General features: G+C 41.3%; 4 protein-coding genes across 5 annotated transcripts in view; all 4 read right to left on the bottom strand.

Annotated features, from left to right (window-relative positions):
- LOC130421317 (uncharacterized) overlaps positions 1-25,792 on the bottom strand; it is a 792,526-nt gene that overhangs the window by 403,544 nt on the left and 363,190 nt on the right. The window contains exon 3 of the mRNA XM_056749137.1: positions 21,780-22,128. Coding sequence (XP_056605115.1) covers positions 21,780-22,128 — 349 coding nt within the window. The remainder of the gene's footprint in view (positions 1-21,779; positions 22,129-25,792) is intronic.
- Positions 4,638-24,568, bottom strand: LOC130421326 (histone H1-like). 2 transcript variants are annotated; one of them, XR_008906782.1, is made up of 4 exons: positions 23,881-24,568; positions 15,244-15,315; positions 14,928-15,002; positions 4,638-4,713 (listed from the first exon to the last, which is right to left on the bottom strand). XR_008906782.1 is itself a non-coding variant. In XM_056749153.1 (3 exons), exons 1-3 carry the CDS (start codon positions 24,510-24,512, stop codon positions 14,999-15,001), a joined length of 708 nt encoding a protein of 235 aa, XP_056605131.1. In that variant the 5' UTR covers positions 24,513-24,568; the 3' UTR covers positions 14,292-14,998. The 2 variants fall into 2 exon arrangements, 1 of the variants encoding a protein (XP_056605131.1); XM_056749153.1 differs by lacking the exon at positions 4,638-4,713 and having other exon boundaries at positions 14,292-15,002.
- On the bottom strand, positions 20,220-20,626 carry LOC130421346 (histone H2B-like). The gene has a single exon (XM_056749176.1). The coding sequence runs from the start codon at positions 20,624-20,626 to the stop codon at positions 20,252-20,254; it is 375 nt and encodes a 124-aa protein (XP_056605154.1). The 3' UTR covers positions 20,220-20,251.
- On the bottom strand, positions 22,850-23,236 carry LOC130421342 (histone H2A-like). The gene has a single exon (XM_056749173.1). The coding sequence runs from the start codon at positions 23,234-23,236 to the stop codon at positions 22,850-22,852; it is 387 nt and encodes a 128-aa protein (XP_056605151.1).

Raw genomic sequence — 25,792 nt, forward strand, 5'->3', positions numbered from 1 at the left:
GCTTCATTCGCGTCCTTAGCGCCGCCTCATCATCTCATAACCAGGGCTTCAATCGCGTCCTTAGCGCCGCCTCATCATCTCATAACCAGGGCTTCAAGTAGCAAGTAGGTCTATTGGCTCTTTGCATTAACACATAAATCACTCGCGCTTGACACGCCATTCGCGTTTGGTCTGAACACAACATAACGTTACTGTGAAATGACCAAATGACGTGCTAACATGGATGCAGCTATGAAGCCGCCGGGTTTGCTTCAGGGAAAATTCATTTTTAAGAAGCTTCCCAATTGAAACATCGACAAGACTAAGGTTGTTTGCACCTTGTGCAATGCGGAATTGGTTTAAAAAAAAACTTTCTCTCAACAGGTAGTGGTCTAGCTTTAGTTGAAACCAGTAACTTTGTATTGAGATCTAATGTATTATGGCTCCTGTATGACATATCGCTTGTTGCTCCCTCACTCTTTGTAAGTCGCTTTGGATAAAAGCGTCTGCTAAATGACTAAATGTAAATGTACTGTAGGAGCTCTTCCAGTCTCAAGTACCACCTAAACGCAAATCATCCCTTAGCTAATGCGAAAGTAAACACAAGTTCATCTTATTGAACATAATTTAATTTTCATCACCAATTATCATAGTAGAACAGCTTTCTCAAGCAGTTTGTGATGCATTTTGGAAACAGGAGATGAGCCTGGCTCGAGAAACCCGTTCTCAAAGACTTACGTTTAGTCATTATTTGGGTAGCACACATATTCTGAATGCCTTCGGCAGAATTCAAATGAGCCATTTTAATCTAGATTAATCTAGATTAATTTTGGAATTAATCTATATTAATCTACATTAAAAAAATTAATCTATGCCCACCACTAATTTTCCACTTACACACTGTTAGCCCTTAGCAGTCATTTCTACAGTATGATATTGTCAACACTGTGACTGTAGGTGTTTAACAGTAAACTACTGCAATGACTGTTTGAAGACTCATCAAAATTTTATATTTACCACCTAAAAACGTCTTGGTTATGTAACCTCAGTTCCCTGATGGAGGGAACAAAACGTTGTGTCGAGAACGACAGATGGGGTTCGCCCTTGAGAACCTATCAACTCTGACTACTATAGAAAAGGCCAATGAAATTTGGCGAATGAAGCATTCATTTACCTCTTGTTCTGAAGAGCCTGAGATCCTCTCAAACTGCAGCAGAATACGATACGTGTTCGTGGCATAAGGGACACAACGTCTCGTTCCCTCCATCAGGGAACTGAGGTTACATACGTAACCAAGACGTTCCCTTTCTGTCGGTCTCTCGACGTTGTGTCGAGAACGACAGATGGGGTTGCCTATGGAAAACGCCACAACACTGTATCACGTCACAATGTCAGCGAAGCGACGGTAACAAGCCTGGGCGTGTCATCTCGAAGCTTTCGTGAAACTGTAACCTTCCAGTGTGGTGGTCGGGGGGTTCCAGAGCTTTCCTGGAGAAAGATGGGTACAGCCCTGATCGGTAACCTTCACGGACGGGGCCTTAGCTCTCTACAGGCGAGATGCCGTCCAGATCAGTTTACACCGGGTAAGCGCGACTCTTAATCAGAGAAGCGCTACAGAGGCCACCTCTTACCCGTGGGGAGGAATATGGTGGATAAAAGTACGGTCTCGTCCTTGGAGGAGAACGCATGGAATGTGCGGACTGGGTAGTTAACTGCGAGGTGGAGGTCCACCTGGGGAAGCTCATGGGTTACCGTGTGTGGGAACCATAGCCATGAGGGTATAGCAGACGGAACAGCCCACGGTGGGGGTGTTGCTGCGTGTGATAGCACCAGACCGGTTAGAACTATCTGTGATAGGTCATATGGTATCCCGGCCTAAGGGAAAGGTTGCTCTGCCCAACCAATCCCCAGGGGGTGCTTGCTTAGTGATGGATGGAATGCCTGTTCTTAACCAGAGTCTGGGTAAGAAGGAAGGCTGGTGAGGTACCAATTTTCTTAGCCATGTGATTGGGTAAGAATAAAAGGTATATATAGCACACTGACCCAACCTCTGGAGGGTGGGAAGGTGCTTTCGCAGGCATAAACCCTCCCGGATGCCAGTCCTACATGTCGCCACGTAGGACGTGGGCTGACACCGGGTTTACGCGAAGGTTGTAAAACCTTGCGAAGGTGGTGGGCGTAGCCCAACCCGCAGCCCTACAAATGTCTGCTAGAGACACGCCTCTGGCCAATGCCCATGAGGAGGCTAGACCCCGTGTGGAGTGAGCCGTAACCGACAATGGGCATGGGAGATTCTGTGACCGGTATGCCGTCGTAACGGCATCCACGATCCAGTGCGCTAATCTCTGTTTGGAGACAGCCTTCCCCTTCTGCTGTCCTCCAAAACAGACAAAGAGCTGATCAGAGCTGCGGAAGCTCTGTGTGCGGTCTAAGTAGAGGCGCAGTGTGCGTATTGGACACAACACGGACCGGGTTGGGTCTTCCTCCCCGATGGGGAGCGCCTGCAAGTTCACCACTTGGTCCCGAAAGGGAGTAGTGGGAACTTTGGGCACGTATCCGAGCCTGGGTCTCAGGACAACGTGAGAGTTACCAGGCCCGAATTCAAGGCAGTCCGGGGACACACAGAATGCTTGGAGGTCCCCTACCCTCTTGAAGGAGGCGAGCGCCAACAGAAGAGCCGTCTTACTCGTCAGGTGAGGAAGATCGGAAGCTTCAAGGGGCTCGAAGGGAGGCCTGGATAGGCCCCCCAGGACCACGTTAAGGTCCCAAGAGGGTACGGAGTGGAGACGAGGCGATTCCGCCTTCTCGCGCCCCTTAGGAATCTGGTGATCAGGTCGTGTTGCCCTAGAGACCTTCCATCTACTGAGTCGTGATGAGAGGCAATTGCGGCTACATACACTTTCAGCGTGGAAGGGGAGATGTTAGTCTCCAATTTCTCTTGTAGGAAGGACAACACGATCCCGATCGAGCATCTCTGTGGGTCTGCTCCTTGGGAGAGACACCAGGATGAGAAGAGGCGCCATTTGTAAGCGTATAAACGCCTAGTAGATGGCGCCCTGGCCTGTGCAATGGTTTCAGCCACAGCGGGGTGTAACCTGCTCAGGATCTCCTCGTCCCGTCCAGAGACCAGACATGGAGGTTCCAGAGGTCTGGTCTGGGATGCCAGAACGTGCCCATCCCCTGAGAGAGCAGGTCCTCTGTCAGGGGAATGGGCCAGGGGGGAGTTGTTGTCAAGAGCATCAGCTCCGAGAACCAAGTGCGGTTGGGCCAGTACGGCGCAACCATTAACACTTGTTGCTCCTCTTCCCTGACCTTGCACAGTGTGTGTGCAAGGAGGCTCACTGGGGGGAAGGCGTACTTCCGCTTGTCCCGCGGCCAGCTGTGCGCAAGGGCATCCGTGCCGAGGGGGATCTCGGTCAGGGCGTACCAAAGCGGACAATGGGTGTTGTCGCGGGAGGCAAAGAGGTCTATCTGTGCCTGGCCGAACTTCACCCAAATGAGCTGAACTGCGCGGGGGTGGAGTCGCCACTCTCCACAGGGCATGTACTGAAGAGCGTGTCGGCTGTCTCTTTTAGTACGCCTTGGATGTGTGTGGCCCGCAGGGAGTGGATCACCTGCTGACTCCAGAGGAGGAGGCGTCGGGCAAGTTGTGTTAGCTGCCGAGAGCGTACGCCACCCTGGCGGTTGATATACGCTACGGCTGCCGTACTGTCCAGGCGGACAGCACCGCCCACAACTCTAGGCAATTGATATGCCTTACAGGCTTTGGACGGAAGGCGAGGCCGGGTCCCCCAGGTGGCAGCCATATGCGGGCACAGGTGCACCGCAACCGCACGCTCCACCTGGGGGACGTCGACATAGCCTTTGGCCGCCCCACCATCGAGGGAGGTGAGGGAGGCGGAGCTGGACTGAGAGGAACGAGCCGTGAGTGGGGCGCTCCATGTCCGACACAGCTCCTCATGCACCTCCGGGAAAAATGGAACCGGGGGTGGGCGTGGCTTGACACCACGATCCGACCCCAGAAACCATGTGTCCAACCGCGAGCGTTGGGGTAGAGGCAGTGCCGTACACTGCAACCCAATGCTCGCGGCAGCCCGGGTTAGCATGGCTGACATCTCAACCTCTGCTTCCTCCTCGTCATGGTCGGATGCCAGCAACTCTCCCTCCGATGCTGCGATAGACATCTCATCTTCGCCACGCCCTGTTTCCGAATGCGTGGATGAGGATCCGGACGGTGTGCCACCGCCGGTTGGGGAACGGTCAGAAGAGCGTACTGGGGTGCGAGCGGCCTGTGAGCGCTTGGCTGGCGGGTTAACGCTCGCAGTAGCCCCCAAATCACTAACGCTGCTAACACGAGAGGACATCGGGGCCGTAGCCACAGATGTCACAACCCCGGTAGCAGACGAAATGTTGGCTGGTTCCCGGAGGAAGACAGGCAACCGTGCCCGCAGTGCGAGCAAGATGTGTCAGCGAACGCTGCTTCAGCGTGCTGGACGCCCAGACCCCTAACACAGCGATCGTGTCCATCCCCCTCCTCGATGAGGGTACCGCACCCAAGAGAACAGCGGGTCATGCCGCGCTGTAGAGTGCCGAGTCCTGAAAAGGACTTTTTGGAAATTGCTCTGACACCACTGGAACCACGGAGAGGCCCAGGGGAAGGTCGCTGCAGGAAGGGACGATCCGCTGCAACAAGTCGAAGATCCGGTAGTGAAGTTTGAAGAGGACTTGAGAATCCTGCGATGTAGACAGAAAGGGAACTTCAGTATTAGTTCTACTCCATGTGATTCATCAACTTTAACACGTTCTTTCTGTGGTGTAGATATCATAAATTAGTGCATTCACTGTGTGATTCATGCTGTTGTTTACATACTGACCAAACCGTGACGTAGGTGCAAACACTCTATTAGCTCTGTTTGTTGAAGTCTTATAACACTAGAAGATGCTGTTCGGTGACATGCGTCAACATACACTTATGTTGTGTGTGTTCCAGGGAAAAATCCCTCAAAAAGATGTTCCTGAATTAATGTCATTCCCGGTTGCTGTGGTGCCAACACATCAAAAACAAGTAAAGCTCTTGAATACAGTGCACAGTACTTTAAAGGGGTCGTTTTCAGTTTTTGTCTGTCCTGGTCTCTTGACCACCCTTGACTTTTACTGTATGGAATACAGCATTAACAACCTGCAAAATATCTCCTAAAAAGGTAATGAGGAAGTCTACACATACAGGAATAACAAGAGATCATATTTGCATTGATGTTGAGGTTGTTTAATGTTTCCAAACGGATCATGATTGTGGTAGCTTTCAAAAGAATAGCTGACCTTAAATAATAATTCTCATAATTTACTCATCCTTGTGTTGTCCCAGGTTTCTACATACTTTGGACATACATATATTTTTGATAGGGATATGAAATAACTTATGCATACAGTGTGTCCTTATTTTGGATACATGTATTAGCACTAGGTGAAACTAGGAGTTATTTAACCAAGCAAGATGGAAGTTAACTAACCAAGAACATGGGGGTTTGTACCTATTCACGTGCATTGTACACAGTAGAAGATGCTAGATTCTAGATATTGCGTAACGTCTTAATCTATGAATAGTCTACAGGTGCCGAAGGCTCATTCAAATTCTGCTCTGACTGGTACTTCTAAAGTAAGTATTTTCTTTTCGCCTTGCAAGAATACAAAGTGTAGTTGCATACACTAAGTTGCTTTGTTAATTCTGAACGTGTATAAAAGTTTGTCATGTTTATTCTTGTTCTTTGAGGGGAGTCATGGCATAGCCTGAAGGTTTTGTGTGAGAAAGACATGGTTCTTTCTCGTGTCTCGTCATTGTTCCCTACATCTCGTTCCTCGTCAGCCTCTCCCTAGTGCTTAATCCCCAGCACCTGTTTCTCGTTAATGATCCTGTGTTTGTTCCCTTTAAAACACCCTTGTATTTATTGTCCTGTGCTTGTTCATTGTAAGTGTATGAGATGTTGATGTTTCGTTGTAGCTCTTGCTGTTACCTTGTACACCAAGTCCTGTTTCCTTGTCTCCCTTGTTCCTGTTTCCTTGTCTCCCTTGTTCCTGTTTCCTTGTCTCCCTTGTTCCTGTTTCTTTGTCTCCCTTGTTCCTGTTTCCTTGTCAAGTAAGTGTTAGTTTAGTGTTTGTTTCCAGTGTTTGTTTTCTAGTCTAGTGAGTCAGTGTCCTTGTTTTATCTATTAGTTTATCAAGTCTTGTTTTCCCTATCGTTGGTTTTGTTTTGTCCTTTTGTCTTTTGCTATAGTGTTCTTTGTAATAAACACCTGTGTTTACCCCTAACACCTGTCTCTGCCTGCAATTGCGTTCTCCTGCCATGTCTTCCTGTGCAATTCATGACACAACATTTAAAGCATATATGGCTAATTGTTGTTACTAGGAGATTGTTGTTTGCTGATCGCAAAGATCGGGATCAGGGAACTAGCCCTTTAAGCTGAACTGCTAAACAGTATTTTAATAACCTTAATATACATTGAGTGTGCTAGCACTAGAAAAATACAAGTAACTTTATCGGATCGGGACTCGGATCGGCAGATACTCAAAATTAAACGACTCGGATCGTAATCTCATGACCAAAGGTAACGTTACTTTACCAAACAGAATTAAGAGCAGCGGTAGCATAGACCATGAGCATGAACGCAGAGAACCCATCACAAATGCCTTTATGTTTTTTTTATTAAACTCTACTCTACATGGTAAACATAATGACGATTGCATAGACACAAATACATGAAACACAAACACACACGCACTAGGAAGCGCAGAGAGAGAGGGTGCGAGGGAGTTAGAGATGAGACCAATTTTTTTTAAGCTTAGGAGTCGTAAATATCCTACAGAGAAACCAAAGCGTTATCACACTCTCGGTGAGAGTTCAAAACCGAAAACCAGAACTCTGGAGCCAGGTTTGGTTTGGTCTTTTGATGATGGTGTGACCTGATGCCAATCGACCACAAAATGGAGCGACTATGCCACCCTGGATACTTGCCAGGGACAAAAATAGAGAGTCTTATAACTTAAAGCACACACGTTCACTTCAGGAGGCGGCAGGAGACGTGAGCGTATATACTTTTATTTAAAAGATACTGACACACAGAAAATAAAGGAATATAAATTATTAACAAAAAAAATAGGATGGAAGCATACCACCGTAAGCAGCCTGAGACAACAAACCCCTCCAAATAGGCCAAACAAAATAGAAAAGGAGCTGAGGCCCGACCGCGGAGTCTAGGGACACACTAGGCCACACCACACCTCACACTGGTTACACCGGGGTACACATGCTCACGCGCACACACACACACACACCAAAGCACTCGTGGGGAACAGCACCACACCAAACTCTGCCCGCCTTCGGCACTCAGCTCCTCTGAAGAAAATAGATAGGGACAGGTTTGGCACAAACTTCAAGGGTGCAGGCACCCTGCAGGTACGGGGCACTACAGTGAAATATAGTAAATAGGCGCTCTACTTGCCCACAACAATGCAGCTTCTCAAAATACACAAACAACAAGTATTAAGAAAACAATATGATAGAATCAAATTAAATTAAATATGCCGCTACAGCGGGGGGGGGGCACCGTGGCTTAGTGGTTAGCACGTTCGCCTCACACCTCCAGGGTTGGGGGTTCGATTCCCGCTTCCAACTTGTGTGTGTGGAGTTTGCATGTTCTCCCCGTGCCTCAGGGGTTTCCTCCGGGTACTCCGGTTTCCTCCCCTGGTCCAAAGACATGCATGGTAGGTTGATTGGCATCTCTGGAAAAATTGTCCGTAGGGTGTGAGTGCGTGAGTGAGTGAATGAGTGAGTGAGTGAATGAATGAGTGAGTGTGTGTGCCCTGCGATGGGTTGGCACTCCATCCAGGGTGTATCCTGCCTTGATGCCCGATGACTCCTGAGATAGGCGCAGGCTCCCCGTGACCCGAGGTAGTTCGTATAAAGCGGTAGAAAATGGAATGGAATGGAATGCCGCTACAGCAATTAACCAAACGAAAGCAAAAACATGAAAAACAGTCATGCCAACCAGGCAAAGTAAGAATAAGAACAAAAAAAGGAATAAAATAGAAACAGCAAACACAACAAGCAAAACAAATTACACTAAAGAAAATTAATAATAATATAGGGTAAAGCAACAGCGCCTCCGGATAACTCTCATGTAGCTCCAAAGCGTTGGTAGAGGCACGGACAATCTGTCGGTAATGCAATAAATAGTAATGCAAAAAAAAAAAAACATGAAGAATCTCCCCACCCCCGATAAGCAACAACAGATTAATGTCTGTACGGTTGCGGCTCATTCGCCAATCTGTAGGCGGAGAAACCGCAAGATCATCACCATCATCAAATCTAAATAGAATGTTTTAGCGACTCATTCCACTGGCTAACAGGGACGAGGTTTAACCCACGTACCGTACACATCCGACCTCGTAACTCCGCGGATCAGGAAATCATGCAAAGGTGCGGAGGACAACTCGTTCAGTATGTCGGGTACACACACAGCCAACCCCAAAAATATTCGTAACTGACACCCAAGCTCAACTCCAGCTCACTCAAGCTTTTGCCTGTAAACACAAAGCCTGTATGGTGTCACCCCTTGCACAATCTTACATCACACCACCACAGCCAGTACATTTACCTGTAGAGGGGCAACGCCAACCAAATGTCAGTCACAAAGTTTCTCTTAACGTGCCGTTCTGCAAAGAACCGCTAACATTAGCTACCACATGCTACCAATAACACAGTCAACATCCCTACATACCTGTTGGACGACCGGATGTAACACCGAAGCAAAAGATAGGGCGGGACTGATAGAATCAAAACCCCTTTAACATAGGATGTATATACTTCCCCATATCAACTGATAGGACAACTAATAATCAGATCCACCAATCGGCGCAATGAAAGACGTATCAGCGCTACCACAATCGTATCTAGAAACCAGGACAACAGGGAGTGAGGGGGTTTATGGCGCGAATGTTCACGAAGCACAAACGAGCGATCATTTCGACCCTTTGCCTAACGGAGATGGGGGTGGCAGAGGTGAACATGGTCGTAGTGTCCATAGGAGAATGAACCATAAATGTTAACAGCATATGTTCGACACTAATGATTCAATTATCACTATAATAATAATGAAACTCGATACAAATTCTGTCAAACTTGAGCACAGAAAGGTGTTGGCTTTGGGATAAATCATGGAAATGAACTGTTGATTATATTTGGGTCAGCTCTGCTTTATTTGTGTAGTTTTTGTAACATGTGGCATAGCTTTGGCATGGTTGCGGCCCAAATCTGGCCCAAACAGGAGTGGTCCTCCCAAGTGCCATCATTCCATGCAGTATGTGGCCTAGATGAGGTGGTATGGGGAGTACTTCATTCGCGTCTGGTGGAAACACACCATTAGACACATCTCGGCTGGGCACACGCTCTTCTGAACTTGTGCGCGCAGTAGGCGTGCACTGTTACATTCCCACAACAGAGAGCTGCCTGCATGAAGCGTATTAAATATTTCTTGGCTTATTTAATCAACAGATTTACAATGTACTGACTATAAACTTTTTAAACACGCATATTTAAATGTAAATCATTAATATTAATCAAAAATGTATTGTTGATGACATTACGTGCCCGCAACGTTCCACTTACGTTACCTGTAGGTCATGTTATTATCAATAAAGTAGGAAAATAGTACGTAACTGTTCCATCCTTGATTATCTTGTATAATCAGGAGTTCGTGCAGGCGACGTCATGAATTGGTCATTTAATGGTAATGAAAGTACGTGCCTGGGACGTCCCAGTCAGCTGTTAAGTCATGAAATTGACTGGTTAAAAGAGGTAGATCTCATAGCAATAGTATATGGCTTTGGTTTATTACTAAATCATCAATAGTAATCATACAAACATAAGAGTGATAAGTCTTCACCACAAGGTTCAGCCTCGTACAACATGTGAGTTCCCCTTTTATACAGCTCGTCATACAAAGGGTTCTTGTGCCAGGATATACATCCCTTATATGGACACTACACACTGTGACACACATCTCTTACCTAAACATAAACAGATCTCATGAAGCAGCGACACCTTTTAACCACAATGGAGATAAGATCTCAGGTTTATCACAGTTGACATCTGTTTCCCCCATAAATGAACATATAAATGGCTTCACACACACTATGTTCCAAGGAATTCATCGCTGAACATTACACCCTCATTCCTCTGAGCGGAGGTGTCAAGATAATTGTCTGCATCTATCTTAATTTTGCAAAAGCGTAAGCATCCTTACAGGGTACAATTTAAATCAACAGCCAGCGCAAATTCTTCATGCGAAGCCAATGAATCAACCTCGGCTTTGGTCACTTCTCGACTAGAGCAAAGGTTATTATCTATCAATATTTAAGTACGTTTTTATTAATATTTTCTTGCTGACTAATCAACCTTATCATTTGCATAGCTTTGGAAATCATATCACTCATTGATTTCAGAAGGCTTGGTTTTAGCTTGTTCTTTCTCTCCTCCTTTTTCTCCTGTTTTCTCTGGAGACCATGAACAATAAAATCATGTGTCATACTTTATGGGTTCATGGTGAAAGGACATATTCACATTCTTTCTCAGTCCCTTTTTTAACATTTGCATCATATACAACAGTAAACATAATGCTGGTACTGCTCGCAAGATTCCGTCCCAATTTGTCAAACGGCACGGAATGTTATAACTTTTCACTCCAGGAGCAGAAGCCTGGTTTGTACAATCTCTCTATTTTTTAAAAATATATTTAGCTCGTTCTTTTTACTTCAAGTCACCACTGCTGCATTCAAGCGTGAAATATCTTTTCCTAGCACGGGTGCACTTTTCTTAGCATCTGTAGTGTGTATTGAGCGGCAGTCAGCCGACCGTTAGCTTACTGGAGAATAGAAAATATAAACGGTGCTTCCAACAGCGACTGCTTGTTAACTACAACATGTCTGTATCATGTATTCAGCGTGCACGAGTTCACTACATAGCGTGCCGTTCCCACTCACGTCTTGCCCAAAATAACTCACGCAGTGCTACAACCCAGTGAATGTAAACAGCTACATGTATCAGCAGCCTATATGTGACCAGTCCTATAAGCGCATGTGTAACTGGAACGAACCACACCTGCTCCAGGCGGGCTTCGAATCGAGTCAGTCCGGCATGGGAGTTGGGCGCTCCAGCGAGGAGGCTAAAGACCGCAGTCTCTAGCGTCTGTCGCTAGAGAGTCCTTGAGGCAGAGGAGTGAGGTTTACATACTTGCACAGCACTTCACTGGCTTGACTCTGTTACACAAGATCTCCTTCGTCTCTTGTCTGCACAACCCCAACACAACTTCATCTTGTATATGACCCCCAAAAAAACAAACACTCTGTCTTTATTATTTATTTATATATATATTTATTTATTATTATTTATTATTATTTTAGGACTACACCACTGCATTTGACATATTGATATAATCTGTGACAGAGTTAGTATGTTTATTAATGTGTGTGTCTGCTGCATCATGGGCAATCTGCCGATCTGTGGTTAGTAAGAAGTGTGAAGATGACCTCACTCATGTTCTGCTTTTGTGTGTGTGTGTAGACAGAAGAACGGAGGTGTGATCAGCCTTAATGAAGGCTGTGCGTCTGCTCTGCTCAGGCAGGAAAGTCTTGTGTTGAATGAATTTGAACTAAATCTTCATCATGTTAGTCCTGTTAAAGTCTCTGACAACACTTTAAGTCTCTCAGATCTCTCTCACTTTAAGACAACAGAAGTATTTTACAAATGTCACCATTAAACTACAGAATGTGTTCTAGTCTATAATAGTGTCATGACTCAGTCGATGAGAAAAGAGGAAATGAGAAACACAGGAAGAGTTACAAATGTTCTCATGAAGAAATATAAGTAGATGATGAGAAGAGACTCAGTAAGAGAAACACAACATGACTGAGAAGAGTGATATATGTCTGCTGGGACTGATCCTTCTCTCTTCACTATTCACAGGTAAACTATACAACACATTTATTTCATCACATTTCATTTCATTACTCTCACTGACATTCTGACAAACATGTTCAGTTATATCTCATGTCACATTTATCATAGACTTCATGTGTCATAAACAGTGTTGTGCAAGACATGAAAAAAATAGCTTAAACAAATAAGCATGGTTCAATTTATTGCATATGATGTGTTCAAGTACGTCAATGTTTTAGTTGCTCTGGTCTGTGTATAGCGCTGCTCACATGTGATATTTGGCAGCTGGAAGAAGGACTCATTTGATGTACATCTGCATTTAAATTTTAGGGTCACAACCAAAAACTGAAGAGGTTGTGTTACAGGACGTATTACATTCCATCTCAAATTACACGGCAGTTTAACATAATTCAGCCTATTCCTCGACTACTTAAACAAACAAAGACTAATGATGATGTCTCAAACATGTGGACAAACTTGTCAATGACAGGCTAGTGTTTGTCCTCTTATTGCTAGGGCACAAAAGATGGAAGGTCTCGTTTTTTTAGTTGTTCTTGCTGGATCAGAAGGATAAGGTCTTAATGCTCTCAGCCTGTCATCTGTCTGAAAATGATGAGTACTCTGCAGAGTTTTATGACAGAGACATTGTAAATGGACAACTCTTAAAAACAGAGAAATACAGAAAGGAATACAAACACAACAGTTTTAACATTTCAGCTAAGAAATGGATTTATAGGAGAGATTGAATACATTTTTTATATTTTACATGCTTAAAAAACAATCCCTTAATCCAGGTTCAGCTTTTACAAACTGATGGTTTTGTGTCTGAAGGTGGTGCATGTAACAGTCATGATTGTTAAACCCGTGGTGGTTGTCAGAACGGTTGTGCATATGAGCTTTAAAAAAAAATGTTATATTGCATTACAACTAGTGCTGCCAACATCTTAATGCATGCGACACATTTTTTTCAAATTAACTAATATTTAACGCAATTAACACAGCATCCGTTTGTTTTGACATCCTTGGTCAAGCGTTACATGATTTAATCACGCTCTTATACATGAAAAGGCTTTTAAACCACGTAAGTGTGATATGAAACAGTTGCTTTGACATGTTCAATGAAGATAGAGAGCTTCTAAACTGTGAGACGCAGCAGAACGCAACGCGAGGTCCAGTCTGGTGTGAACAGTAACAGACTAAAGACTGCGTCTGTGAATCTCTGTCAAACAGCACATCTGTGTTAAGTTCTCTTTTGTCCTTTAATGGTTAAAATCACACAAGATTATGACAGAAAGCCCGTTTTGTCTAACACTTCAAAGTGTAAAATAAAATCTTAAATGAATGTAACGAGTTGTGAAAATGAGAATTTGGTGACGGTTAGTGCGTTTTTAAACGTGCTGCTGTGACTCATTTCACTAATGTTCATCAAAGAACAAGATAAAAGAAGATTTATCTTTAATTTAGCATTAAAGACTGTAAAGTGTTTGAGAACTTCCTCCACATTCGAAAGTCTGATGGCAAGAGTCAATAATAGAGGAACTAGATCACATTATCTTCTGTGAAATCTTCTGAATAATGTGATGATAAAATAAGAAAAATGTATCTGTCATTGAGAGATAAATATTAAACAGTTTGAATATATTGTGATGTATTAATATGAATCATGTCATCTGCTGTTTCAGGTGTGAGTGAAGCAGAAGTGAATGATGTGTTCATCAGTTCTGGTGAAAGTGTGTCTCTGTCCTGTAATAATGCTCTTCATCAATGCTCCTCAACTACATGGAACTACAGTAATTATACAAGATCATCATCTGAAGAAGTGTTTACTGGAGGAATAAAGAAGAATAACACAGAGAGATCTGAGAGACTGAGTCTGACATCTGACTGCTCTCTCAACATCTATAAAACAACACAACATGATAATGGACGTTACATCTGCAGACAATATGTGAATGGACATCAACATGGACCTGATTCAGATGTTTATCTACATGTTCTTCATGGTCAGTGTTTCTCTTCATTTATATGAACACATGTTTAACTTCAGATCACAGTTCTCTTTATCTCTTGTGTTTTCACTGAAACTCATGAGTACTGAGAGTGTGTTGTGTGATTTGTGTTTCAGTGTCTTCTTCATCATCATCATCATCACAGACTGAGATAAAAGCAAACACATCTGTCACTCTCTCCTGTCAGCTGTTTACATATTACTGTTATTATTTGTTCAGTGTTGTTGGATTTCAGCTGGTGTGGATGAATCAGACTGATGTTGATCTACATACAGACTCCAGATATCAGATTAGATCAGATGAACTCTGTCTCATCTCTCTGACTACAACACTCGTGAATGAAGACGACAACACAGAGTTGAGATGTGTGCTCAAACACAAGAATGACATCAAGACCTCAGTCACATATACTGTCAGATTTACAGGTAAGACATCACTCTGACAGGAGTGTCCTGAACTCAAAGTGACTTCAGTCATTAAACTTTGTACTGATGATGAAGAAATGACATAAACATGAAATATGATTGTGATGTTCTACAGTATGATGTCTCTGAACATTCATCATCTTCTACAGATTCAAACAAGATTCTAGTGACCACCACAAACCCTGAGAGATTCTCAACTCTTAACACAACAGAAACTACACAACAACAAGGTACATCATTGCCGTTTGTGTGTGTGTGTGTGTGTGTGTTTCCACATTATGACGCATCTTAACTAAACTTTGTTTTTTACAGCATCAACTACAACATCAATAATAATAAGAGGTATGAAGTGTTCATTGTGATCCATGTGTCCTGTTACATAAGTACATGAGTGAAACTCTCACTGAACTCATCTTGTGTTTGTTTCTCATGTGTAGTGTTTGAGAGTTTGATGGATTTAATGGTGTTCTTGTGTCTTCTAGTGATTCTAGTGATTGTTGAGGTGTCAGTGTTTGCTGCTCCTACTGTCATTCTTCTTCAGATCATCTGTGCAGGAAGAGCGCGTGAGTTTTCATCATCATCATCATCATTCACATTCACCTGAAACAATCCAGAAAACAAACAGCAGAACTTCATCACTTTTATTGACTTTTATCTTCTCAGAAAACAGAAGAAGGACTCAGAACGCTCATCCAGAAGACACAGTGATGTCAGCAGTTTTGGAATAAAATCCTCTTTATGATTAAATTACAGCAAGCTTTATTTGATCAGATTTTATACATATGTGTGTAATGCTTTTAAACGATACTTATTGTCACGCCTGTATTAAACTGATAGTTACCCCAAAATGAAACATCCGTCTTCATTTACTCTCCTTCGAATTGTTCTAAACCTGTTTATTTTTTCCTTTTTCCTGTTGAACACAAAAGAAGATATTTTGAAGAATGTGGGAAAATTTAAAAGTTCTGGGTCACCAGTGATTATAGTAGTACTTTGTTTGGTTTCACACATTCTTCCAAATTCTTTCTTTGTTTTCAGCAGAACAAAGTATTTACACAGATTTAAAACACCTTCATGGTGAGTAAATGATTTTTTCGTAAACTATTACTATAAATATGAGTCTGACGGTTTGTGTAACTGTGTTTGTTTTATTGTATTTGTGTAACGTAGCTGAATTGTGTGTTGACTTATGTCTGTTAATTCCAATTTAAACTTGTTTTGATTTTGTTTCATAATTGCTGAATAAAAAGTCTGATACTGATCTCTGTCAGGGACTCAGATGCTCTGTTAACCACGCCCCCAGCACCAGACCTCAGTTGGCCACACTATTGATCACATGAACCTGTTCCTCATTCACACATCACCTGAACTACATATACTTCAGCTGTGTCCCAATTTGAAGGCTGCGACATTCTAAGGTCTCGTTTTTAAACACTCAGCCCTAAAGTCCAGGAAGCAAACAGAAATGAGAAGTTCTGGCCTTATTTCTGTGTACTTTGCATATTCATTTTGTATATTTTGTATTCTAATTTTCTGAGATACTGAATTTGGGGTTTTCATTAGTTGTCAGATATAATCATCAAAATGAAAAGAAATAAACACTTGAAATATATCAGTCTGTGTGGAATGAATGTAAACATTATACAAGTTTCACTTTTTGAAAGGAATTAGTGAAATAAATCAACTTTTTGATGATATTCTAATTAAATGACTAGCACATGTATACGACTATAAATACATGCTCTTAATATAAAAGACTCAAGTGTATTAAGTTCATGAACAGCTTGAAGTTTTTGCCCTGAAGTTTTTAACAGTTAAGCTGTTTATGTGATTTTCCCTTATTTTTTACAGAATTTTACTGGTATATTTCCATTAAAACTACGCAACATTTTTCACAGTGAAGCTTTACAGGAAGAAAGTCGAAACATACCATAAAGTTAGAACACAGAAAGAAATGAATCTTTGGACAAACTTAAATAAATGATTTAAACGTGAAACATCTTTAAAAATATATTGTAATTTGTTACAGCTAAATTTATTAACTTTACTCTATACTTTTTCTTTACAAACATATAATACAAACTCATACAAACGGATGCGCCAACATTTAGAAAACTAACTTACACTGTTGTGTAACTTATACACAAACATACTGTCAACGTTTAATAAACATTAAAGTTTTCCAAAATATCCTGTATTAGCTGACCACTTACCAGGATTTTTTAAGTCTTTTAAGTTAGGTGGCTCTCGCATAGCCAATTGATAGGAAATGCTTAATATCTAACAATAAGATAAAATATTACAAACAATAACATAAGTATGATTAGATGACTAAATGTTACTTACCAAGATTTCCATGGAGTTAGACTTGTCGCTGAGGAAAGCAAACATGATGTGCATGTGATCACTTTAGCTACACATTTTACTCAATCAGTTGAAGTTAAATACAAAGACAATTGGTAAGAATAACTTAATAAATTGTATTTTAAAAACTGAACAGGACAAGTAAATAATGCTCAAATATTTATATTAGAATTCACCAAAATATTAAAGTGGTCATTTGGCACGAATACGTGTTATAAGTTGCCCATGAGTGTAATAGACACGTAAAGTTGCAAAAATTAAAGTGTCGGAACAAAAGATTCACTAAAATGTTAAGAGACGATACATTTCCGTCACACGCTTGCAGTATTCCACCAATCACTACGCACTGGTTAACTGGCCAATCACAGCACACCTCGCTTTTCAGAGTGAGAGCTTTGTAAATAATCTGCATGTTTCAGAGAGGCGGAGCAAAGAGGAGATACAAACATGCACAGTTAGTGGAAAGAACAGCGTTTTTTAATCTTAAATCGTGTTTACACATTACATTACATCTTAAACAAACCATAATATTTGTTTAAGCCGTGTCCTTTGACACATTTTAGCATATATTAAAAATATAATTTGTAAGTTAAACACTTATTTATTTTGGTTAGATAAACTTGAATAATATATTCACACTTTAGAAATCTTACCTGTTGGATTTTTTATTGATATTTTTTATATGTCCCACTGAAAAATAATCACTTTTTTAAGTGAATAAAGATGTTTATTTTTGTGAAATTTACTAAGCAGAGGATTTTTTTTTTGCGTGAACTTGACAGCAATATTTCCACCGTATGGTTATTCTCTGGTTGGTTTCCTTTCTCAAAATACAGTAACTATCATAGATTATATTATGTTGCAAGTTATTATTAGAATGAAAATGTTTAATTTAAAGTCACCATTATAGTGATCAAGGTTTCCTTCAGTTGAGTATTGCTAATGTCATTAACTCTATAAATGTGTACGGCAGTATTAACATTGAGGGAAAACATCACTGATAAAAACTTAATGTTGATTTTGGTGTTTTTCTGTTTCAGCATTTTTAACCACTAGATGGCGACAGAATCTTATTTTACACATTATTCAGCTCTTCTGCAAAACCACTTTATTTCTAATTAATTTCACATTTGTTGTTTACTCATTTATATCTTTGGTGTTAACACCAAATACACTCAATACAGCTTGAGTGTGAACGGTGGTCAGATCTGTGTAGTGCTGTCTGCAGTGACTCTGAGCATCAAGACAGGACATCCAAACATCAGTAATAGACACAAACCTGTCTGCTCCGGTTTACATATCTAGAATCATTTATGGATCTATGCTTCCCAGTGCTGGGGTTTATTCCAGAAAGCAGGTTAATTTACTGTCAGCTAAACTCTGATCTCTCAGTTGATAAACACAAACTTGTTTACTCAGGTTCTGTCTGTTCAAAACACCTGAGAAGAGTTTGTTTAATCTCCCTAAAGATACTCAGAGTTAACACACTCACAGAAACAACATGAAGACACTGTCAATGGATCACAGATCTCACCAGTCACCATGGAAACGGCCAAGAAGCTTAAAGTTTTTGATTTAAAAAATTTAAAATAACTTCATAAATCAGGGTTTTTTTCACAGAAGACTTTAATCTGCTTCAATGTATAAAGTGTGGGATAAAATTCATCAAATTAAATTATTTATAGGTTATATGTTTATAAAAAATATATATATATATATATTTATATATAAAAAAGTGCACTATTTTCACTATTAACATTCATTAACTGTTGGAAATTGTAAAATGTGTTTATTAATCCAGTGATATTTGGAGATGTTTTAATGAACCTAATTAAAAGTTTATACAGTATTTATTATAAATACATTAAGTTAAACAATAACAGCTTACATCATTTTATTTAAAGATTATTTCATTTGAAAAAGTTAAATAATACAGTTAATAAAAAAATAGTTGTGGATGCCAGATTGCTATGGGTGAGACTGGAAATGTAATTGTAATTGAATTATTATATATTTTATGTAATCTGTGTTTTCACGCCCACTTGATGCTCATCAAAAGCGCACACATGCACAGACAACCACTAAAGCTTAGAAACATTTCATTTAAATGAAGTTACTCTGGAACATCGGAGAGAATGTTGCTATGATTACTAACATATCCTGAAAGTTATCTTTGTTGAACTGAAAGTTGGGGTATCAGATAACTAACCCTTAAACTTACTCGGGTGTGTCACATAACCAGCTTTCTGGAGTACACCCCTGGTGTCTGAAGTCTATCATCAGGGGTTTAGTGAATCACTTTGGTAAATAGTGGAGTGTATAACCTTGCTTATAGAAAAATGGGAACATTGTGTTTGAATCACTCTGTGGTTATATCAGGATTACCAACTCTCACACATTTGAAGTGAGAGACACGTTAGAAGAATAAATAAAAAAAATGTTCTGGGAAAGTGGTATTAGTCATTATACTAATGTTACTGGAACGCTTTGTGTTAGTCAGAATCTCACTTTCTCACCGACGTAAATTAAATGAATGTATATGAGAACTGAACTGAGTATATAATTGTCTTTCTTTCAGGATTATCTCTCATATTTTCAGTGAAAGAGTAGCTGGATTTATCACAGTATTTAATATCTGCAAAACCAGTGAAGTTTTCATTCAGTTGCTCATCAAGCTTTGAAAAACAATCTTATCAAAATAACACATGTTTAGGTTATTTGAAGTTGAGCAATTGTCTGTCTATTTATCAGTGGTATCTATCTTTAAAAACATCTTCAAACCATCTTTAAATCAAATACATATCAAGATTATGTGCAAGTCAGAGAAAATTATATTTGTTTTCTATCTGAAGACTTCTTATTGTGTTTTACTGCAGTAAGTTTTACATTAGTGCCCATAATGCACCAAAATTACTAAAAAAATTATAACTGTCACACAAATTAAATCCTTATGAAAATCAACCTTGGCTATTTTATCTAAGGGAAAACCAACAAATGTAAACATTTGACATTACAATTTTCACACAAAATCATCTTTTTCAACTCGACATCAAACACACAGACTTTATTCGAGTTTCAGATAGAAACACACACTGTCCGTGGGCAGATTTGATAAATTACAGACTTTCTGTAACAAGTCCAGACTGAAAACTGATCAAAAGTCTTGTAGTGTATTTCAGCCTTAAAACAGCTGAAGACCGAACTCTGATAGTTTATATCCGGTACAATACCGTCACCTTCTGCGATAATCGTGCAGCAATAACTAAAGTCAGACCTTTACATTTATATTAACTTTAAAACATCATGATTTCTTTATGAAAATCGGTTTGTTGATATTTTAACCGCCGTATGTCGAGTCGCAATTTAATTCATAACAATAATGAAAAACTACACCGCACAACATTACAATTATAAGAATCTCTTTTAGCGGAATAAGTGTGTGGCTCTTAAAAGAGCCTTTGTGTGCGGCGGATGAAAGCGGCGCTTTACTTGGAGCTGGTGTACTTGGTGACGGCTTTGGTGCCCTCGGACACGGCGTGTTTGGCGAGTTCACCGGGCAGCAGCAGACGCACGGCGGTCTGGATCTCTCTCGACGTGATGGTGGAGCGCTTGTTGTAGTGCGCGAGACGAGACGACTCACCGGCGATGCGCTCGAAGATGTCGTTGACGAAAGAGTTCATGATGCCCATCGCCTTGGAAGAGATGCCGGTGTCGGGGTGGACCTGCTTGAGCACTTTGTACACGTAGATGGCGTAACTCTCCTTCCTGGACTTTCTGCGCTTCTTTCCTCCCTTAACGGCGGTCTTGGTGACGGCCTTCTTAGAGCCCTTCTTGGGCGCGGGTTTAGCTGGTTCAGGCATGATAATACTTTGTTGAAGTCAAGACTAAAATTATATAATGTCAACTGTGTAGGGGTATTTATACATTGCCGCATGCAAATATTTGCGTAAGAGGCGCGTGCTCTGATTGGGTGTCGTCGTCGACCAAAAACCCTCTATTGGTCAGCTCATAGTTTGACGAGTCGAAAGGAGAGCCAATGATAGCGTTTCCCGCCCAGTGTTTGAAATTTGAACGTGACCCTCCCCCCGGCTTTTATTACACGATCATGGTCATTATTTTATATTGAAACCTGTTTTTTATCACTTAAATGTTTGTACTTATTGTGTCTTCTGTTGCGGTATGCATTACTTTAGCAAAACTACATGAACACGGAATGATGCCAAGTATTAGTTCAATGTGCGTCATACACAGCAACATACGTTATAATGTGTAGCTGGATTAAACATTTCTAAATGTATTGTATTCTGTTTTATTTTGTGAACTTTCGTCAACTTGTTCCCAATTATTGTAATGTGCTATGCTTAACTGTGGTTATATTTTATGTAAGAATGATTCATTTGTATGTTGTTTCCGTCAGTATGAATTAACACATTTTGTATGCTCACTGTGATCGGTTAGTTTATTAGCTTTCTTTGTTTAGCATGTGAGTGGAGACAATTGCCTGAAAATAATATTTTGTTTCCTACAGGTCCAATAAAAAACTCTGAGCCCATCAGATTGTCTTGGCTTCTATTTTCACCATTAAATAATAGATTAGTTAGAAATGATAGACGACGACTATACATAATATGCTTCGTTTTCATCTACTAACAAAATGAGTAAAAGTGTGTTTGAGGAAGGGAAGTGTTATTGACATTGTGATCATACGCCCTTAAGAGGAATGATTAGATCAGACTAAAGTAAAACACGAGATATCTCTGTTAATTAAGAGACACTGATAAGATAATGATCATTCTTAATATTGAGGCATCACGTTTACCACAATAATAACCATCATTGGCACCACTTGCGTTACTATTTATGTGTGTGAAATACGGTGGAAATCGTGTCGTTCAGTTGATGTGGTGGCTCTTAAAAGAGCCGTTGAGTTGTTATTAAAGCGGGACTTAAGCGCGCTCTCCGCGGATGCGGCGGGCCAGCTGAATGTCTTTGGGCATGATGGTGACCCTCTTAGCGTGGATGGCGCACAGGTTTGTGTCCTCGAACAGACCGACCAGATAAGCCTCGCTGGACTCCTGCAGAGCCATGACGGCGGAGCTCTGGAAGCGCAGATCCGTCTTGAAGTCCTGAGCGATCTCTCTCACCAGGCGCTGGAAAGGCAGTTTGCGGATGAGCAGCTCGGTGGACTTCTGGTAGCGGCGGATCTCTCTCAGAGCCACGGTGCCGGGCCTGTAACGATGAGGCTTCTTCACGCCGCCGGTGGCGGGGGCGCTCTTACGGGCGGCTTTGGTGGCGAGCTGCTTCCTCGGGGCTTTGCCACCGGTGGACTTACGGGCGGTCTGCTTGGTTCTTGCCATTGCTGCTGAATCTTTTGCGTTCAGTTCAGAATATGTCTGTAGTGTCGGTGTGCCTGCTTTTAAAGGCTGGAACGCGCAGCACGTCAAGGGCACGGAGACACTCGATTGGCTGATGTGTGACGTCCTCGCGAGACAATGAGCCAATGGCCGCGCGATATGCGTTCAAATGATACTGGCGGGACATTGAGTTTCCTTTGTTTAGATCACGCGTCACGTACACAAGACAAGATCATTACAAAATTTCTCCTTATCTCTTTATTTAATACTCGTGTATTATTCCTCTGATCAGACATTTGCACGGTGCTATTTAACAAAGTTAAGATAGAAAGTTCTTTAACTACAAATAAAAATTAAAATAATTCTTCATGTTAAATCACAAGCGCAGCAACAAAGTTTTTAAGGACAGAAGCGCTCCGCCTTCCAGCGCGTTTTATTTACTTAAACCTGTTGAAACAATACGCTGAACAATTATTATTTTACTCTAATAAAACGTCAAAGGCATCTTGTTAGGTATTGTACGAGAAAAATAAGCATATCTTATATAACATTTGGGTCAGTTGCTACACATACTGATCTGGAGAATGCGACATCATTTATAGCAGGTCTGTGATAATGCATTAATATACTAACTCGATGGATTAAAACAGAAACCTCGTCGCTCTCTCACTGATAATGTGGGTGGCTCTTAAAAGAGCCTTTGGTTTAACGATACGATCTGTCCCCCGTTTACTTGGTCTTAGCGGGTTTGTCGGTCTTCTTGGGCAGTAACACCGCCTGGATGTTGGGCAACACACCGCCCTGAGCGATCGTCACGCCGCCCAGAAGTCTGTTCAACTCCTCGTCGTTACGCACTGCCAGCTGTAGATGTCGGGGAATGATCCGACTCTTCTTGTTGTCCCGAGCGGCGTTTCCAGCCAACTCCAAGATCTCAGCGGTGAGATACTCGAGGACAGCGGCGAGATAAACTGGAGCTCCGGCACCGACGCGTTGTGCGTAGTTACCTTTGCGAAGTAGCCTGTGAACACGGCCGACGGGAAACTGAAGGCCCGCCCTGGATGACCGAGTCTTGGCCTTCGCTCTTGATTTACCGCCGGTTTTACCTCTTCCACTCATTGTTACTTAAGATATAAAATCCTCACGATTATAAAAACACGAAGGAAATATGAGATGGAGTTTGTGGTTTTCAGAAGTTATACGTGCCTATCGTTCGCTTATTGGTTGGAGTCTGTGAAAAGTTCAAACCAATCACTGAACTTCCCTCCAAAAACCAAAGCCCGCCCATTTCTTCCCGTCTGCCTGTTTTGTTTCAGTATTTGATCACGTGATCTTTCACTACATTAAATCTTATATCTGCGGTCTTTACAGACACGTCTATAGGAAACAACAGTATGAAGAAAAGCAAACATTTATAATGACAACATAACTTCAGATGTTGCGCCGATTATGAATTAAATGCTCTGACGATCATAACTTGTGTTCTTAATTTGAACCAGATTTCTCAGCATATTCATTAATTAAGAGTTTTTCTGTAGCTTAGAAGAGCAAGGTTGTGGGTTCGATCTCAGATATCTATGTATAAATGTAAAGGATAATGCACTGTAAGTTGATTTGGATAAAAGCGTCTGCCAAATGAATAGATTTAAATGTAAGAACACAACCATAATATCAACACATCACTGAAACACAACTCTTTAGTGGGCTGGTGGGTGGCTCTTAAAAGAGCCTTTTGTAATAGAAAGTCTGGAGAAGGAATTTACCTCTTTTTCGGGGCGGCCCTTTTAGGCTTCGCTGCTTTGGGCTTTGTCGTCTTGGGTTTTGCAGCCTTGACCTTCTTGGGGCTTTTAGCTACTTTCTTCGGACTCGCTGTCTTCTTGGGGGCCGCTGGATTCTTCGCCTTCTTGGGGCTCTTCGTTGCCTTTTTAGCGGCGGTGGCGGCAGGTTTCTTGACCTTCTTGGGAGACTTCTTTGCGGCGGTCTTCTTTGCCGCTGCGGTCTTCGGCTTCTTGGCAGCAGCAGCGGGCTTCTTCACTGCGGGCTTCTTTGCTTTAGGAGCGGCTTTCTTCGCTGGCTTCTTAGTCTCGACTTGTTTTTTGTTGAGTTTGAAAGATCCTGAAGCACCGGTTCCTTTAGTCTGGACCAGTGTGCCTTTAGTCACGAGGCTCTTGATGGCGAGCTTGACGCGGGAGTTGTTCTTCTCCACATCGTATCCGCCGGCGGTGAGAGCTTTCTTCAGGGCGGCCAGAGACACACCGTTTCTCTCCTTGGAGGTCGTCACGGCTTTAACGATGAGATCACTCGCGCCTGGACCCGCTGTCTTGGGTTTGGCTGCAGATTTCTTCTTGGGCGCTTTCGCCGGCGGGGCTGCTGGAGCTGGAGCGGTTTCTGCCATTTCTCTGTTCAGATCTGTACTGTCACACTACAGTTGATCAATAATGCGGCGCTGCGCTCTTAAACACTACATGAGAACCATATAGACTCAGCTCGACCTGTCAGTGCCTCTGTGAGCCGCAAACTCTTGTGTTTTCTCCTGAGACATTTCGTGTTAATATCAGAGTTTTAAAATCATTTGACGGAGTGAAAACAGCGTGAACACAGAGCAGAGATCCAGAGCTTTATTCAGAGACTAAACTACACGACAGTAAAGGGTTTATTATTTCACTGTTACATTAAAAACACGACCAGCATCGATCTCTAGAGAAAAGCTGCGCGTGAATTTCATGTGATTTGTTTGTGTAAACATTGATGAAACATTAAACATGTTTTCTGTTTATTTAACATACATGTAATAAATGACTTGAGTTAAGTTAATGTCATTCAGGGACTTGTAAAGTGTTTCATACAGAAGTTGTTTTGATCAGATTGAAACACACGAACACTCTCGAGGTATTTGTGTGAATGAAACAAAGCTGTTTGTGTTACTGATGTGTAAATGTTTTATATTCAGACTGACGAAACGTAAAAACGGACAATAAATATGGATTAAATATAATAAAAACTAAATATTTTTGTCCAGTATTGACATGTTGTATTTATCTATTACTTTTTTCTTACAGACAACCAAGTTTGCTGCAGTCAGTCTTGGGTTCTGAATGATTGAAACGTTAAAGCAGTTATTATTATTACTTTTATTTAGTGTTTTATCTTCTGTAAATTGTTTTTTTTTTGTTTTGCAGACATATTGAACACAAGTACTTTTTATTGTTTTTTTTTAGTCTGTCTGTAACAAGAAAAAAAAGAAGAAAACTGTGAATCTGTCCTGATATGATGTCTATGGCATATGTACATAAACTGACTTGTTTTAAAGATTAATCTTTTATTAATTAATCTGCTTTATTCAGTCACTATACACTACCAGTCAAACGTGTTTGAACACTTGAATGAAATGTTTCTCGTGGTTTTAAAAAGGATTTAATCTGAAGGTGTTTAAATGTCTGAAATTATACATCGACAGGAAATGTGCTAATTTAAATATCTTCATTATCAACTAATATATCTCTGTATATATATATATATATATATATATATATATATATAAACGTTTTTGAAATGGATGAATTGACTAAATAATGCAAAAGAGCAACCAATAAGAGCTCATATGAGAACTTGTTTAGTGTTGTTTGAAAAGCATCTTCTAGGTGAAACCTCAAGCAGTTGATGATAAATTAATTT

This window comes from Triplophysa dalaica, chromosome 5 (genome assembly GCF_015846415.1).
Source record: "Triplophysa dalaica isolate WHDGS20190420 chromosome 5, ASM1584641v1, whole genome shotgun sequence".
Taxonomy (NCBI): domain Eukaryota; kingdom Metazoa; phylum Chordata; class Actinopteri; order Cypriniformes; family Nemacheilidae; genus Triplophysa; species Triplophysa dalaica.